Source organism: Salvia splendens, chromosome 12, assembly GCF_004379255.2.
Source record: "Salvia splendens isolate huo1 chromosome 12, SspV2, whole genome shotgun sequence".
Taxonomy (NCBI): domain Eukaryota; kingdom Viridiplantae; phylum Streptophyta; class Magnoliopsida; order Lamiales; family Lamiaceae; genus Salvia; species Salvia splendens.
This window is the reverse complement of record NC_056043.1, coordinates 5,042,375-5,058,581: the sequence shown is the minus strand read 5'-3', so window position 1 is coordinate 5,058,581 and position 16,207 is coordinate 5,042,375. Positions and strand designations below refer to the sequence as shown.

The window sequence follows — 16,207 nt, the reverse complement described above, 5'->3', positions numbered from 1 at the left end:
GGAGTGAAATTGGGGATATTTATAGATGAAAGTGTGTATTTTTGGGGTAAAAAAAATGAAAAAAAAATTAAAAAGGTGTAAAAAACGGTTATAAACGGATATATTTTTTTGGGGAAGTGAAATTTTTTTTTTATCGGTTTTTTAATTAAAAAACCGATTTTTTTTTAAAAAAAATTTTAAACTCAACGGATATGCCGTTGACAAATGGGAGGGCGACACGTGTGCGTCCGCTGGCACGGACGTGCTCGATACATCGAGCAGCGCCGTGCCAGCGGCGCGGCTGCAGCGGCGGCGGTCCTTCGCCTTGCCAACGGCGCGGACGGCGGTGGCGACTTTCGCCACCGCTGCGGATGCTCTTATTCCAAAACTATAACCATCCTTTCCAAATACTCCATTTGAGATTACCAAAATTGTAGATGGAGTTGTTCATATAAAAAAGTTACTACTATCTTGGTTGAGTTAAAAAACAAGGAAAGATGAAAATGTTGAATGTGTGGAGAAAAAAAGAAGTCTTTCAATAACTCAATTTTAGTGAAAAGAAGACTTGAAGATTAATTGATTTTTCTAATTAATTTTCGTTTCTCGCTAATAGAAAAAAAAATGGAAAGAATCATAAAGACGATACTATATTATACTTTTGTTATCACTCTAATATACAAATTCAACTTTTTATGCATAGTTCAATTTTATATATTAAAAAGTAAAGTAAATTGATTGATTTTAATTGATTATCTATCATAACTGGATTATCTTTATACTCCCTCCGTCCCGAGCTACTCGCTCATTTCCTTTTCGGCACGGAGATTAAGGAATGAGTGTATAGGAAAGTCAAAAATGACGGCTGTAGGTGAAATTTTTTACTAAAAATGGAAAGAGTGCAAGTAACTTGGGACGCCCAAAATGGAAATACGTGCGAGTAGTGCGGGACGGAGGGAGTATATTAAAAAGTAAAGTAAACCGCCTGTTTTCGCCCAATTATTGCGCACGTAGAAAAATGTGAAGCCTCCAAATCCAATCATAATTACATCCTCGATTCCCCTCAAATGTGAAGCTATGGCGTCGTAGTTGAATCGCCATGATGAATGATCGGAGATGGATAAAGTATTACTCGTCGGCCGACGATATTCTCTTGGTCGGCGAAGGCGACTTCTCCTTTTCTCTCTCTTTGGGGACGGCTTTTTCCAATTCTTCCAAAATCGTCGCAACTTCACTCGACACTTACGGTATACTTCTCTCCATTTATCCATACAAAATTCTTATGTATTGCTTTTGGTTGTGTATTTTTTTCATCTTCAATTGATTTCACAACTTGCATTTGTTGACCTTTTTTCCAGTTTAGTCAAGTAGATTTCAAATTCCTATGATTTTTGTTGTTTCAAGGAAAGATACTTCATTTCAATCACAAAAATTGGAATATAGTAATTGATGCTTCCTTCCTTTTAAAAACACTCTGTTTGATTTTTTGAGTTATTATAGTGCTCACTTGATTTTCATATTGACAATGTTCCTTTGATTAAAAACAGAAGAATTACTCCAGAAATACAAGAATGCAATGAAGAATGTGGTGTTTTTGGGAATCCTAGGGGCTTTTGTGTTACACGGAGTGGATGCAGCCCGAATGCGGACTCATCCTCACCTCCAATTCAAAAAATTTGATTACATTGTTTATAACTTTCCACATGCTGGTTTTTGCCTCAGGGAAGATAATCCAGACATGTTGAGGTGAGCCTCTGTTCTCTGCTAAATGGCTTTCCAAGTAGACTTATTTGAAGTAGTAGTTACATTAACTATATGTGATGCTGGTTCTTGTGTTGTTAGTAACTGCTATTTTCCTGATTGCTATCCTTTTATGCAATGGCGGATCCAGGAATAAAATGCCGTGGGGTCGAAAGAAATAATAGAATATACCAATATATATACTTATAAAGATACATTATAAATGAAATATCTCTATTTTATATGTACTTCTACGATATTATGAAACTGTCAAAATTAGTTGCGAAAATATCTTCTAGTTGCTGTTGTTTTTGTTCGCCATTAGCATTAGAAGAGTTGATGGAAACTTGAGATTTTTTCAAAAATGAATACTCTATCCGTCCCATAATATGAGTCACATTTGATGTAGACATGCGTTTTAAAAATGTAAAGAATAGTGGGTAGGAAAAGTGAGTAGAACATGAAGCCCACTTTTTTATATTGATTTTTTATAATAAAATGTGAGTGAAGTGAGTTAGTGGAATGTGAGACCTATTTACCATTTATGATAAAAGTGAAATGTGACTCTTATTATAGGACGGACCGAAATGATAAAATATTACTTTTATTGTGGGACGAATGGAGTATCTATTAATCTAAAATAGAAGGTAACTAAAATCAATAATTAAAAGTAAAAGATAGATATTACTCCATCCGTCCCATAAAAATAAATACATTTTCATTTTGGAATGTCACATAAAATTATCTCCTTTTATAGTATTTGGTAACTTCCTTTTCTAGTAGATTAGCCACATTCTTCACTAACAATACTATAATTACTTTTTCTTTCCATTTCTCTCTTATTTTAACAATTGTACATTAATTTCTGTTTTATTCCAAATATTCATATTTTTATCGGACGGAGGGAATATCTATTAAAATTAGATTAAAATTTATCGGTTACTATGATAATAAAGTAAATTAATTAATAAAACATGACTACAAGATGTTCAATAAACTATACTCCTATAATATAATGCACCGAATCTTTTTTTTGCACAGCCTATGCTCTACGCCTCAAACCCTTAATTTGAATTAAAATTAATTTAGATACCGAGCAATCTTAGTTGTAATTTGTAAAGAAAGTATTAACCATTATAATAGAGATAAATTATTTATGAAGAAAGTATTCCCTGCATGTTTTAATTAAAATAAATGAACCCACACATAAAAGATTTAGCAGTAGAGGAAATAACAATGAAGGTGCAAAAGCTACGCGCAGCTTGAAGATGAATCATGGGGAAGAGTTCCGAACGCCGTGGGGTCGGGGGCCGTTGGGAGGAGTATTCCGGCAGTTCACCAGGGATGGCGGTGGGGTCGGCCGACCCCACTCGACCCCACCTCCATCCGCTATGACTTGCTAAGATAATCCAGTAATGATGGTGTGAGCCTCTATTCTTTTTTCTGAGAATTATTGGAACAAGTAGTTGCATTATATAGCTGCTTGCATTGTTGAGTTGTTAGTTATACGGTTTGACTAGCTCAAATGTATAGGATGCATAGGGATCTTGTCCGTGGATTCTTACTGAACGCTAGCTGCATGCTGCATTTTGATGGCGAAATACATATCAGGCACAAATCGAATGCAACCTTTGACCGCTGGAAAATCGAGGATCTTGGGTTGGAGTGTTCATTGGTTTGCATTGCGCAAGATGAGTTCAGAATAGAAGAATTTCCAGGCTACAACAACAAAAGGGGGTCCAGTTCTAGAGCTGATGAGCCGTTTCCACTCGGCCCTTGCAAGACCTACAGATTCAGACTGATATCTTCTTGGATGTTTCATTTGATGCGTCAGATGCATCCAGTGCCTTCTTCTTTTGCATCTCAGATGTTTCCGAACCCTCCTCCCCGGCCTCTCGTCCCGCAACACCAGCCTCTGATCACAACAGTTGATGATCATGGATCTGCACGGGGATACTGCACATGTTGGGATTGCAGGACAAGAAGAGATTCTTCAACAAAACAGCGTCAGATGCATCCTTCTGCGTCTCGGATGTTTCCAAATCCTCCTCCGATCACAACAGTAGGTGATCATGGAGCTGCACGGCGATACTATGCAAGTGAGTGCTGCTGTGGAAGTTGGGATTGCAGGACAAGTAGAGATTCTTCAACAAAACGGCATCAGATGCATTCAGTGCCTCCTTTTGCATCTCAGATGTTTCCAAATCCTCCTCCTCTCGTCCAGCAACACCAGCCGCCGATCACAACAGTTGATGATCATGGAGCTGCGCGGCAATACTATGCAAGTGAGTGCCTATGTTGGGATTGCAGGACAACTAGAGACACTTCAACAAAACGGCGTCGCCTCGGCTAACTTCAGTTCCATAGTCGAGGTTTTTAGAATCACATATAGTATCTGATTCTTTTAGAAAGCAGTTCGTGTAGTCGTTGAGCTGAATATTATCTGCTTGTTGCTCATTCCTCACTTCCTTTGCCAGTTTCTCAGCACTGTGGGCTGTGCCTAAAATATAGTACTAGTGTTTTGTGTAAGGGAACTTGGTTGGGCCTTGTTGTCTTATATATACAGCAGTTTCCTTTTACCGAGACGGCATTAGGGTAACTGGGTAACCACAGCCAGGCCCGCTGCCCCAAATGCTGGCCTGCAAATTTGGGTGCCTGAACCTAAAATATTGGGTATCCAAACTCAAAATCTCTAAAATATTCTACCTGATGCCAGACCTACATGTGAATTCTATTGTGGCGTGAACCCGCTTGTTTTCAGGTCGGGATTGGGTACGCGTTGTGGGTGTTCGGGCTGGACCGCGAAGGGTGTAGTGGGTCAAATGTGTCACTTGACCCACGTACAAGCGGAAGAAGCAACTCGGAAAGTGAACCACTTGAGATGATACTATTACACTAAACATGCATGATTGGTCAGTAGGTAGGTATGTATGTATCGACAATAGAGTTTGGTAATATATAATTAGCCAATTGAAAATCGTTGACAAATTTATAATCTATACTTTGAGTAAAGTTTATTTTTTATAGTTGCTATTTTAAATAGTTTGAACTACGTTACATATTTTGATTTCTGACCCGACGATCAACTTATTAACGTGAATTTTATCCACATCACTGTCCAAAATAATACTTATAATATCTACACTAATTTCCGTTTTTCCATTTCTTCGTATTTTCTACAAATAAAAACAAAATAATGAAGATAACAGCTATAATGTTATTGAACAATTGACGAATTAGAATAATTCCCTTCGACTCATGCTATGAATTTTTCCAAATGAAAATAAATTATGTTGACGCAGTCATGGCCAACAGAATACAGATAAGGAGCATTCCGTACCGTATAATGGTTGTTGATATGCAATATTTATTTTTTTTTATCAGTGTTTCGGTTTTTCAAAAATATTTAATTAATTAAGAATCTGGCCTTGATGACATATTTTCATATCTCGATCCTTTTCTTCCAAGTGGTAGATCGTGATTAAGGTGATTTGATGCTCTTGTTTTCTTTCGTAGGTTTGAGGAATATTGTTGGGAGGGGTAGGCGTTTTTGAGACATGCTTTATATAAGGAGTAGTATCATAATCTGATATTTTTAAAGTTAAATTTGAAACAATTAAGAAAATGATTAGGTTCTAAATTAATATTTTCCAATTTGTGACATTTATAAAAGACAAATAGCCTAAAGATATAAGGTTGGAATAGTAAATTTACTCTAATGATTATCAATATCTATGAAAATTGATTAATGCTATTGTCAACGTGTGACGTCTCTCACGCGACAAAATTTGACGTAAATTATTTTGGAGACGGATAGATATATTCGGGGTGTGTGGTCCTTAAAGTTTTTTAGTGTAAAACACCGCACAAATTACAGCCCTTGAATCCTTAGATTGGATGGTTGTGATAAGCTATATTATTATACAATAAATCTATATTATTAGCCGATGTACATTATTAGACTGGAAATTTACATTATTAGACTAAAAATTTACATTATTAGACCAAAATGCTACATTATTACCCGAGCTACATTATTAGACTAAAAATCTACATTATTATATGATACGTGGCGTTAATCTAACCGTTAGATCACAAGATCCAATGGACGACAAGTGTTTTGTATTTTCCAAATATTCAGTGTAAGGATATGAATACACCCTATATTCTAATTATAGTCTCGGAACGTTGTCCACTTTTTGCATGTTATTTAACTCACTAAAGCTATCCGGTATATATATGAAGACTAGAATTTATATCCGTAGCACGAAATCACCAAATTACATTGTCATATTTTATAGTAAGGCTTAGTGACTTGGTCCAAACTAATTAATTTACTAGGTTTTTTATAACAAAAATATGAATGATTATTCTTAGTTTACTTTGCGCTACGCTGCACTTGTAGTTATTCTAATACTCCCTAATTACACAACTTCTTTCTAGCTTCCTTTTTGTCACACTAAGCAATTTGAGTTGCCTTTTTGCAACCTTGCAAGTCTCAATTTATGTATTGAAATTTTCGTTGAAAACTTGAAATTCAGTCACACTTTTGCATTTGCTAGAATAATTAAAAATAGTAGAAATTTAACTACTATATAGTATAACGCCTATTGAGATCCATCAACCCTCCTCACTTCCACTTAAATTGCTACTTAAATTGTACATAAAATATTTTTTATTAACAAAAGTAAATATTAGTATTAATTAATTCTCACTATGTCCCAACCCTACGAGTTTAGTGTCATAGTTATACACTTATGCTTATCTTCGTCTTCTAATACGACGATTTGTTGGGGGCCTTATCAGTTCTACGCAGATTCCACATATTAAAAATTTTGATTGCCACTTGTGTCCCTTCCAACTTATATATATACATATCATAGCTACTCCAACTCCCATAAATCAAAATTTGGGTTAACCGTTAACCTCTCAGATTAAGGGATTGCAAAAAGGCAGAAATGAAGGTAAATTTTTCAAGACTTCATGCAATTAAATATTTGCATTGTTACATATAGTAGACAGACTGTCAATTTTATGCCATCTTTGTATTACTAATAGATGAAGATTGTGATCAAAGTGCCACTGCATAAAGAGAAGGATAAATCCAAGGCCATGAAGATTGTTGTGGCTGAAGAAGGTATTTATATAAATTTATTTATTTATAATTTAAAACCCTAAACTCATTCAATTCTGTGTATATAAAATATGCAGGAGTGATCTCGGTGAGTATCGGAAAAGATAACGATCAGCTTGAAGTGGTCGGAGAAGGGGTTGATTCTGTGTGTTTGGCAAAATCTCTTCGGAAGAAATTTTGTTTTGCTGATATTTTAAGCGTTGCAGAAGTGAAGCCGGAGAAGAAGTCACCGGAAAAATGTCAGCTGCCATTTTGTATGTTCCCGCCGCCGCCTTGCCAACCTTTCTACGAGCGCCACTATTATGATGATCCTGGAAATCCTAGTTGTTGCGTTATGTAAATCAAGTTGTGTATTAATTCTTCCAAAATTAAACATTTGTATTATTAATTTGTAACATGAGAATCTCAGTTTGAACTTTTAATTGTATGATTTTAGTTACTTGAATATTGATGATGGATCATATTTAATCGTCATATGATGACGAGCCTATCTCGTAAAAGTCTCAATTGGCTCCATGTTAAATCTTGAAATATTTTTATTATAATATGATGAGCATCTGAATGAAAAATGAATTAGTGTGTTTGAGTTGTTGAAGATTGATTGGTGGATACATGTGAACTGGGATTAGTCTCCAAAAGAAGAATTGGTATGTGATGTTAAAAAATATCTATAGTGATTAATTTCACTATGAAAAAGATAGTTTTGGAATAATGATAAGTATGGTAATTAACTATAGGCTGTGATAATATTTAGCAAAACAATAGGTCAACGTGATATATCATATATGTAACTATGTAAGTGTGATGATATGTAATCTGGAGTTTCAACATAAAATAGGCCCATGTGATTAGTTTAATTAAAGGTCTAAACCAACTTCCCCAATACTCATAATAATATTAGTTCTAGTTAAATTATATGGAGTATTGTTGACACACTCTTGGTCTTTTTTTATTAACCCTTACATTTGACCAATGTAAGCACCTAACCTTAATTAACAATATTAGTTTTGAATTATTTTCTCTTTTTTTTTTACATTTTAAATGCTAGAGAATAATGTCGGCAATTAAGTACGGAAATGCCAGTATGGTCAATTTATAGAATATTTTTCACTTTTTCAGTGAAAAACATTGATTACAAATTTACAATTGTGTTTTGGCAATTTAAATTTTAAAAGCATTGAATAATCACTAATCATAAATATCAACCTACTCTGCGAGTGGAAATCTTAATATAAGGAAATCTAGGACGTAGGGTAGTTGGGATGGCCTACCAAGTAGTAGAATATATTTATACTAATAAATTAAAAATGTAATAAGCGGCAACTTTTATTTTTAATTATTCATTCCACCAAATTACCGGAGTTTGTGCTAATCAGTAATCACAACAGTATGTAGATACAATTAAAATCAAGTGATTAAAGGTGTCATGTAGGGTATTATATTTCACTTAAATATATTAGTCATATATTTGTAGTAAATAGCACTAGTAAAAGATTGCATGCGCATGATTTTTATCATATACTACTATTTAACTAAACACTGATAAGTTTTGTAAACGAAAAATATAGTATATATGTATTGGATGGGCCGTGCAGTATAGTGGGTCAACAAACCTCAAATCATGGTCCAAATTAGCCAACCATTTGAAACCCAATTGCAAGTTGCCTATAAAATTTAGATCAACTTACCAATTTTGTATTAATGGGATTGGGAGGGACAGATAGTTTAATAACTGAATTTGAAACAGCATTAATTACGAAAATCGTTCAATCTTTGAAGTATTGTGACATCTATAAACTTCAGTAAATAAAATTACATCTTATAAGTGAGTTGATTAATTATTGTGCATTACTACAATTTTAATTGCATTTAATTAATAATATGGGAAAGTACATAGGAGAAACTAATTATATTAATAATTTAATATTAAAAAATATAAATGAAAAAAATATAATTGTAACAATTTTGTGGTATTGTAATTAGGGGTGTGCATTCGGGTTTCGGTTCGGTTTTTCGCCCTAACCGAACCCGAAAAACTGAATTTCGCCTAAAACTAAAACCGAACCGAAACCGAAAACCGAACTTAAAAATCCGAACTAAACCGAAATTATATAAAAAAACCGAAAAATCGAAAAACCTTAGGAATTAGGTAACTTAATAAATAAATGTTGAATTATTAGAGGGATGGAAGAATTTGGAGGCTTACAGCTGTGGGTTTAGGGATGCAATTGAAGGTGTAAGTAGAGATTTACCTGGAGTCGGAGCTGCGGAGAGTGGAGACGACGGTGTGAAGGGCCGACAGGAGCTGGAGAGGCGAGGGGCGACAGGCGACGGCTGGAGGGGCGACCGGCGACGGAGGACGATGGAGTTGGTGGAGGGATTTAGGGTTAGAGGGAGAGGAGAGCCGAGAGCGGCGGATCTGATTCAGAATTCAGAAACGTGAGTTTCCAATTAGGGCTTTTACTTTTAGTTATAATTAAATAATAGTAACATATATATAATAAAATAAATAATTAAATAAATTCGGTTATTCGGTTTTTTTCTTCGCCCGAACCGAACCGAACCGAAAAATCAAAATTTTTGTATTTTCAAAACCGAACCTAACCGAAAAACCGAAATAACCGAACCGAATTTCAAAATTTCGGTTTGGTTCAGTTCGGATTCGGTTTCCGATTTTTTTGCTCACCCCTAATTGTAATATCCGCTCTTCTAATTATCTTAGCCCTAAGCTTTCGTTGGATTTTTAGAACGCATGTCACCTCCTAGTTATGTTTGATCAAGGATTTTTATTGCTTCTGAGTTGGCTTGACTAAGAAAATCATTGATATATAAATACTCTTGTATAAAAAGAGACGAACGAACCAAGATCGAGTATGTGTTTTTTTTGCGTTAAAGCAAAAGACAAGTTCATAATGGATACAAAGTCGACACCCTGGTTTAGAACAGAGTACAAATCCCAAAGCTTAATGCTCAATGCATAAGTGGATGTAGGGATGTCAATCGGGCCAGCCCACCGGGTTTCGGGCCAACCCTATTCGGGTTGCGGGTCAATCGGGTGCGGGCTAATCGGGTTGTTATTTTTTCGGGTTATAAAAGTTCAGCCCTAACCCTAAAAGCTCGGGTTTCGAGCTAGCCCATCGGGTTAATCGAATTGCTACCGATAAAATTAACATGCGATCAATCCAATAAATAATGGTGAAAATTAGTTATATTTATAAAATATAAAATATTTAATTATGATAAATTTGAGATATATGCGTAAACTCAAATATTAACATGATCAAATACTAATATTTGAGATTTATGCAACATAAAACATAAACATCAAAAAATTTTAAAGCATGTTTAGGAATTTAAATATATTTTTTAGTGAATTTGAAGTTTCTAATTCATTTATCTATTATTATATTAATAAAAATTTAATATATAATTTATATATTTAATATATAAAATGGAAAGTTATTTTTTCAGTAATCTGTATTATAAAATAATCAATGAAGTGTCGAATTAGAGTCAAACAAATAGAACAATATAAATTTTATCGGATTTCCGGGCCAGCCCATCGGGTTGCGGGTTAATCGGGTGCGAGCTAATCGGGCTGTAATTTTATCGGGCTGGAAATTTTCAGCCCTAACCCTATAAATTTGGCGGGCTATTCGGGTCAGCCCACGGGTTACGGGCTAAATTGACATCCCTAAGTGGATGTATATGAACCAAAGTTTTTGTACAAAGGAATTTAAGAATACAAGATATACACTTGGGCCTCTTCTCCCCAAGCCCGAATCACACCCTCCATGGCCATGTCCGAAGCAGCCGTCGGGCCGAGGGCAGCGAGCCCGTGTCTCGGACAGCAACATGACAGCCCAAGGTTCCCTTCACACCAGCAAAATACAAACAAAGCTAATTAAATCATTTGAGGTACCAAAAGCTAGCAAACAAGTTAAGTAAGAGTAAGGGGGGACAACTACACTTTTCAAAAATAGAACCAGGACTTACCCAAATTAGAGTAGCCATCTCCTACTCCCAACAAACCCCTGCATCCTTCCTTGTACCTGCAAAACCACCACCAAAAATTTCAGTTAAAGTTGCTGCAGAATCATAAAAAAAAAAAGAGGATTTGCTGTAGGAAAAGAACAAAGAAATACAGCAGCTCCAATTAAGGCTTCACGAGTACACACTCTGCCTATATAAAAAAAAACCCTCCACACCACCTATGAACTCCCTTCCACATACTTGGAATTTTCCAGCAACATAGTGAGTTTTGAGAGTTAAGAGTTTTGAGTTCTAGGAGCAGAGGCTCAAGAGCAGTAGCTACTTTCAAGAGGTAACACTCCTTCCTCCATATGATAGAAACATGAAAGTATGAACACTTGAAAATCAAGTAGGCACAGCATTCTAAGCTTGAATCATGTCAGCAGCTACCCTATACTGCTGCTTTGTTCACAGATAGAAACTTATAATTTCAATCACAAATAGAGGTCTTAACAGCATCTTCACTCTAGGAATCTTACTCCTAAAATCTTTTGTACAAGGCAGTCTACCATTTCTCACAAAGAAACAGTATGCTTAAATTATGCAAGATAGCAACCTTCACGTTTTTTTTTCAAATCAGGACTCTTTCCAGTGAACTAAACTTTCCCCAAAATCACAACTCTAAAACACATTAGCCAAGATCTCCAACATCACAAAGCTCCGACATGCTCAAAATTGGAAATCTAGACTAAGGTGTAAACTAAGAACATAAATACGAGACTTAGCTACGAGGAGAGGGGGCAGCCGGATGAGCCGCAGGTTGTAGCGGTGTGGGTAGACAACGGCTGCTGACTTCGGTCACCGACGGACGAAGTCCGGCGCCGTGTCTCACGCCAGAGTCAGCGTCGACGGCGACTCTGCGAAGATGCTGGTGACAGCGGCTCGTCGCCGGTCCATAGCTGGCGACAGTGGCAGTTGCCCAGTGATGCAGCCGAGAGAGAGAAAGTGGCGGAGGTTTGAGCAGCTGAAGGGGCTGTCTGGGAGAGCAACGAACAACGTCGGTCGACCGCGAAAGGGGTCGCTCCGAGCGTGAATTCGCCGGAGAAGACGAGAGAGGGAAGAGGCGTTGTTCTGTCCGGAAAAGGGAGAGAGCTGGACGGAGACGGAGGGTGCTGGCACGAGCCGCCGGCGACTCCGTGACGCCGAGGAGCTGGAGCCGGCGACGCTCCGGCGACCAGGTGGAGCGGCGATTTCGCTGAGATGGAGGAGGGGGATGGGATTAGGGATTTCTTCCCCAATTTGAGAAATTGAAAATGAGATATGAGAGAGAGACCGATAGAATTGAGGGCAAAATTCCAAGAAGAGACGTTATGGCAAAAATGTATCCGCCATTTGGACTCTGAAAAAACAAGATTCCAGCCATGGTATAGACGCGAGAAGCTCTCGCGTGTTTTAATTAAACACGCTTGAAGCTCTCGCGTGGTTTAAAAGTATAGACGCATCACCCTAATGCGTGTTTAAAGTAAAATACGCATATTCCTCTCGCGTGTATTAAAAGAGAGACGCGTCTTCCTCTCGCGTGTTTAAAGTAAACACGCGACACGCTCTCGCATGTCTCCCTTGTTAACAATTTCACTCCAGACGGCAGAACATACGCATTACGCGAAGAGGAGACGAAAACCGGCGAAAATTCTGCCCAACCAGCAAAATTCGAAGCCTAATCCGATAGTTAGCTCTCCCAATCCAATTTGAAGTGTTGTTAGGTAACTTTCAACCCTTATTTTCGTTTTTATTGGTATAATTTAGGTGAGTATAATAGTTAGGGTTCATGGGGTAGAAAGTATTTTGTTGAATTTGGTGTTGAATTATTCAATTTGGTTGATTTTATCTTGAATTTGGTTGTATTTGATGTTGAATTATTCAATTTGGTTGATGTTTTATTGAATTTGGTGTTATTTTGGTGAATGTGATTGATATTTTGTTGAATTATTGAATATGGTTGAATATGGTGTTAATTTGTTGAATTTGATGTTAATTTGTTGAATTTAGTTGAATTTGTTGTTGAATTATTCAATTTGGTTGATTTTATCTTGAATTTGGTTGTATTTGATGTTGAATTATTCAATTTGGTTGATGTTTTGTTGAATTTGGTGTTATTTTGTTGCATTTGGTGTTAATTTGGTTGAATTTATTAAGTGATTTTTTTTTATAAAATTTGGTTTATAATTAAACATGTTAAATTTTGATTATATTAGGATGTCGCGATATGGACCAGAAGATCCTTCTGTTTTGCATTATCAGCACAGTCATATATCACGCAAGGCGTGGGCAGGCCAGGAAACAACCTCGTTCAATATTCGGCGCTTTGAGGGACATTTCTGGGAAATCGATAATCATCACAGACGCGTGATTGATTATGTTTGTAGATTTGGTTTAGGTGGAGTTCTTTTCTGTGGTAAGGCTCTGGATGTAGATCATGCGTTGATCACAGCTTTGGTTGAGCGTTGGAGGCCAGAGACACATACATTCCATCTTCCCGTAGGGGAAACTACCATTACATTACAAGACGTTCAAGTATTATGGGCTTTACGTGTAGATGGAGTACCCTTCACAGGAAATGGGTTTTGTGAAACTGGGTGGAGGGGTTTATGTGAAGAGCTCTTGGGCTTCTATCCCCTTCAAAGCGAGATGAAGGAAAACGGTATCTTGGCATCCGCGCTAATACATAGGATGACGATTGAACCGTTAGGAGATGGTCTCGAAGACGAAGCCTACATTCAACGGGCACGTATGATTGTGCTTGTGCTATTGGGAGGTTGATCTTACCCGACGGCTCAGGGTGTAAGATACCTCTCATGTGGTTGACCCAACTTCGAGACGTAGAGGTTGCCTCTATGATTAGTTGGGCGAGTGCTGCACTTGGTACATTATACCATAATCTCTGTGAGGCGTCTATGGGTAAACGGACAGACATTGGAGGTCCGACAGTGCTCCTACAGCTTTGGGCGTGGGAGAGAATGCCCACTTTGAGACCGGATTTTGTAGCGGCACGTATACATACAAACAACACTTCATGTGCATTAATGTAAGTTTGTTGTTTCATCTCTTTTGTGTATTTAATGACAACATATTTAATTGACAACTTTTGTTATTGTAGGTGGACTGGCTCCTATATGATAAACAGAGCCCCTAAACATTCTGTTCGACATTATCGTGAACAGTTGTCATTACTCCAAAATAGCCAGGTAAAATGAATAATGTTTAATGTTTAATATATATTTGGGTAATTTTAATGTAAACTTGTTATTGTAGTTTATTTGGATGTCAATTACCAGACTCCTGCCTCGATATGAACAACAGTTGGAGATCTGTGACGTACATGGTTTGTTAGGCTATTGTCGAAGCACATGAGCCTGAGCGCGTGGTTAGACAATTTGGCGGCACGCCCTTCATCCCGGAATTGCGTGATTGGGGTTTCAATGAAACTCACTTCAAAACCAATCGTCGTGGAAAGGCTAAGACGAACTGGGCTGTGCAGAACAAGGCCTACATCCAACATTGGGAGAGAAGGTCGGAGTTCGTTACTAATGATTACATGGAGCCTCTCGCAGACCACGTGCAGGTGATGAGAACTCGACAATACATGGAGTGGTATTTTAAAATTACCATAACATATGTCACGCAGCCTTCACATGGTAATGATCGAAAAAATGGTAACCCTTCAGGCACATAGTTGGGAACAGGTTGCTCCCCACGAACAGATGGTTGTACATAATTCTCAACCATCATATCAAGTGTCTCATCGTCTGTAGAATCTTCACATGATTCTGCACTATAATCAATATCACTTGGTTGAGAACCATCGGAACCATCACAATCAGAGCCATCTGCACCATCAACATTATCTGCACCATCACAATTATCAGAACCATCTGAACCATCATAACCATCACATGTCACATTTGGTACATCTAGTGGTTCATCAACCTCCCCCCAGATGTGTTGAATTCAAAGCTATGATATTCATCATCCCTCCTAGATGTCCCGACATCAAAACTAGGATAACCATCTCTCCTAGACGTTCCAACATCATGATGAGTGATAGGTGGTTCAAATTGCAACGCAGTGGTAACAAGAGTATATTCAATAAAAAGTTCAATTTGACTTGGATTTTCAGCAAGCATATACTCTAATAAATTAGCATCCACTGGTGTAGCTATATAATTCACCACTCCACTAAAAACCACAGGATGCCTCCATGTTAAATCAATCGTATGTGCATCCAACTAAATTCCAATTTTTTCACATATCATTGAAACAAGTTCATAATAAGATATCTTTTCATTCAATATAATAAATGATTTTGCACGAGGGGGATCATAAGCAACACCCAAACCTGGGAGCTGAATAATTTTCTCATCCCAATATAAACTCACAAACACCATTAAACCTGCAAAATAAGTACGACATAACATCATATACTATCAATTCAACATACTTAAATAAATATTGAACAAAATTAAAACCGAAAATTCAATACCAAGTTCAATGCCATAAACCCTAAATCTATACCTAACTAACATATAGCAATGATAATTGAAATTAATAGTCAAAAATTACCTAACACCACTTCAAATAGGAATTAGAGCATCAAAATATCGGATTCACTTCGATTTTCGCCGGCTAGAGATGTTAGCCGTCGCTGAGTGCGAGAGAATGAGCGAGCCGGAAGTGAATTCGCGAGTGGAAAGTGAGGTCTCTGCCGTCTGGGCTCGAATTTGTGTCCAACGTAACACGCGAGAGCGTGTCGCGTGTTTAACGTAACACGCGAGAGCCTGTCGCGTGTTATGTATACACGCGATAGCTTGATGCGTGTTTAATTAAAACACGCGAGAGCTTCTCGCGTCTATACTATGGCTGGAATCTTTTTTTTTCATGGTCCAAGTGGCGGATACAATTTGCCATGACGTCCATTCATGGAATTTGCCCTAGAATTGAGGGAGTATAAAGTTGGGCTTGGTCTTTTGTTTGATTGGACCATTTCTTTTTCTTTATTTTGGGCCGAATAATTTCTTTAAATTGGCTGAAAATAATTAGGGAAAAGAGTTGTGATGCCTTATGTCGGGTTGAAATTTAATTAGTTTGGGCCTATGGTTGGATGCTAAATTAAATCTTGGACTCGTCAAAAATAAACGACCAAGTAATGGGAGAACTTGCAAATTAAACCCCGAGATGATTAATTACATTCTGGATTTGTGTTAGAGCCCGAACAAGAGACATGGAAAAATAATGCTCCCAAAATTAATGGAATTATTTCTTGAGTCCCTCACAATAAATTAAATTTTCTGATTTAATTAATGTTCGAGGATCCTATAATTTTCTTTC

The 16,207-nt window shown here is 37.1% G+C and overlaps 4 protein-coding genes and 1 long non-coding RNA gene across 6 annotated transcripts; 4 read left to right on the top strand and 1 right to left on the bottom strand.

The window, feature by feature from the left end:
* The first annotated feature begins 989 nt into the window (after positions 1-989).
* LOC121758405 (heavy metal-associated isoprenylated plant protein 41-like) lies at positions 990-4,295 on the top strand. 2 transcript variants are annotated; one of them, XM_042153813.1, is made up of 3 exons: positions 990-1,223; positions 1,524-1,722; positions 3,328-4,295. In XM_042153813.1, exons 1-3 carry the CDS (start codon positions 1,076-1,078, stop codon positions 4,067-4,069), a joined length of 1,089 nt encoding a protein of 362 aa, XP_042009747.1. In that variant the 5' UTR covers positions 990-1,075; the 3' UTR covers positions 4,070-4,295. The 2 variants fall into 2 exon arrangements, with proteins under 2 accessions (XP_042009747.1, XP_042009746.1); XM_042153812.1 differs by having other exon boundaries at positions 3,250-4,295.
* Positions 4,296-6,557: 2,262 nt separating this feature from the next.
* LOC121758476 (heavy metal-associated isoprenylated plant protein 47-like) lies at positions 6,558-7,295 on the top strand. Its single transcript, XM_042153869.1, has 3 exons — positions 6,558-6,680; positions 6,775-6,853; positions 6,928-7,295. Exons 1-3 carry the CDS (start codon positions 6,675-6,677, stop codon positions 7,188-7,190), a joined length of 348 nt encoding a protein of 115 aa, XP_042009803.1. The 5' UTR covers positions 6,558-6,674; the 3' UTR covers positions 7,191-7,295.
* A 3,210-nt stretch (positions 7,296-10,505) lies between these two features.
* On the bottom strand, positions 10,506-12,321 carry LOC121759305. Its single transcript, XR_006041644.1, has 2 exons — positions 10,847-12,321; positions 10,506-10,723 (listed from the first exon to the last, which is right to left on the bottom strand). It is a non-coding gene; the product is annotated as an uncharacterized LOC121759305 (long non-coding RNA).
* Positions 12,322-13,078: 757 nt separating this feature from the next.
* On the top strand, positions 13,079-13,642 carry LOC121757436 (protein MAIN-LIKE 1-like). Its single transcript, XM_042152983.1, has one exon. The coding sequence runs from the start codon at positions 13,079-13,081 to the stop codon at positions 13,640-13,642; it is 564 nt and encodes a 187-aa protein (XP_042008917.1).
* LOC121758163 (serine/threonine-protein phosphatase 7 long form homolog) lies at positions 13,089-15,660 on the top strand. Its single transcript, XM_042153600.1, has 3 exons — positions 13,089-13,907; positions 13,980-14,067; positions 14,135-15,660. The coding sequence occupies exons 1-3, from the start codon at positions 13,678-13,680 to the stop codon at positions 14,231-14,233; spliced, it is 417 nt and encodes a 138-aa protein (XP_042009534.1). The 5' UTR covers positions 13,089-13,677; the 3' UTR covers positions 14,234-15,660.
* The last annotated feature ends 547 nt before the right edge of the window (positions 15,661-16,207 follow it).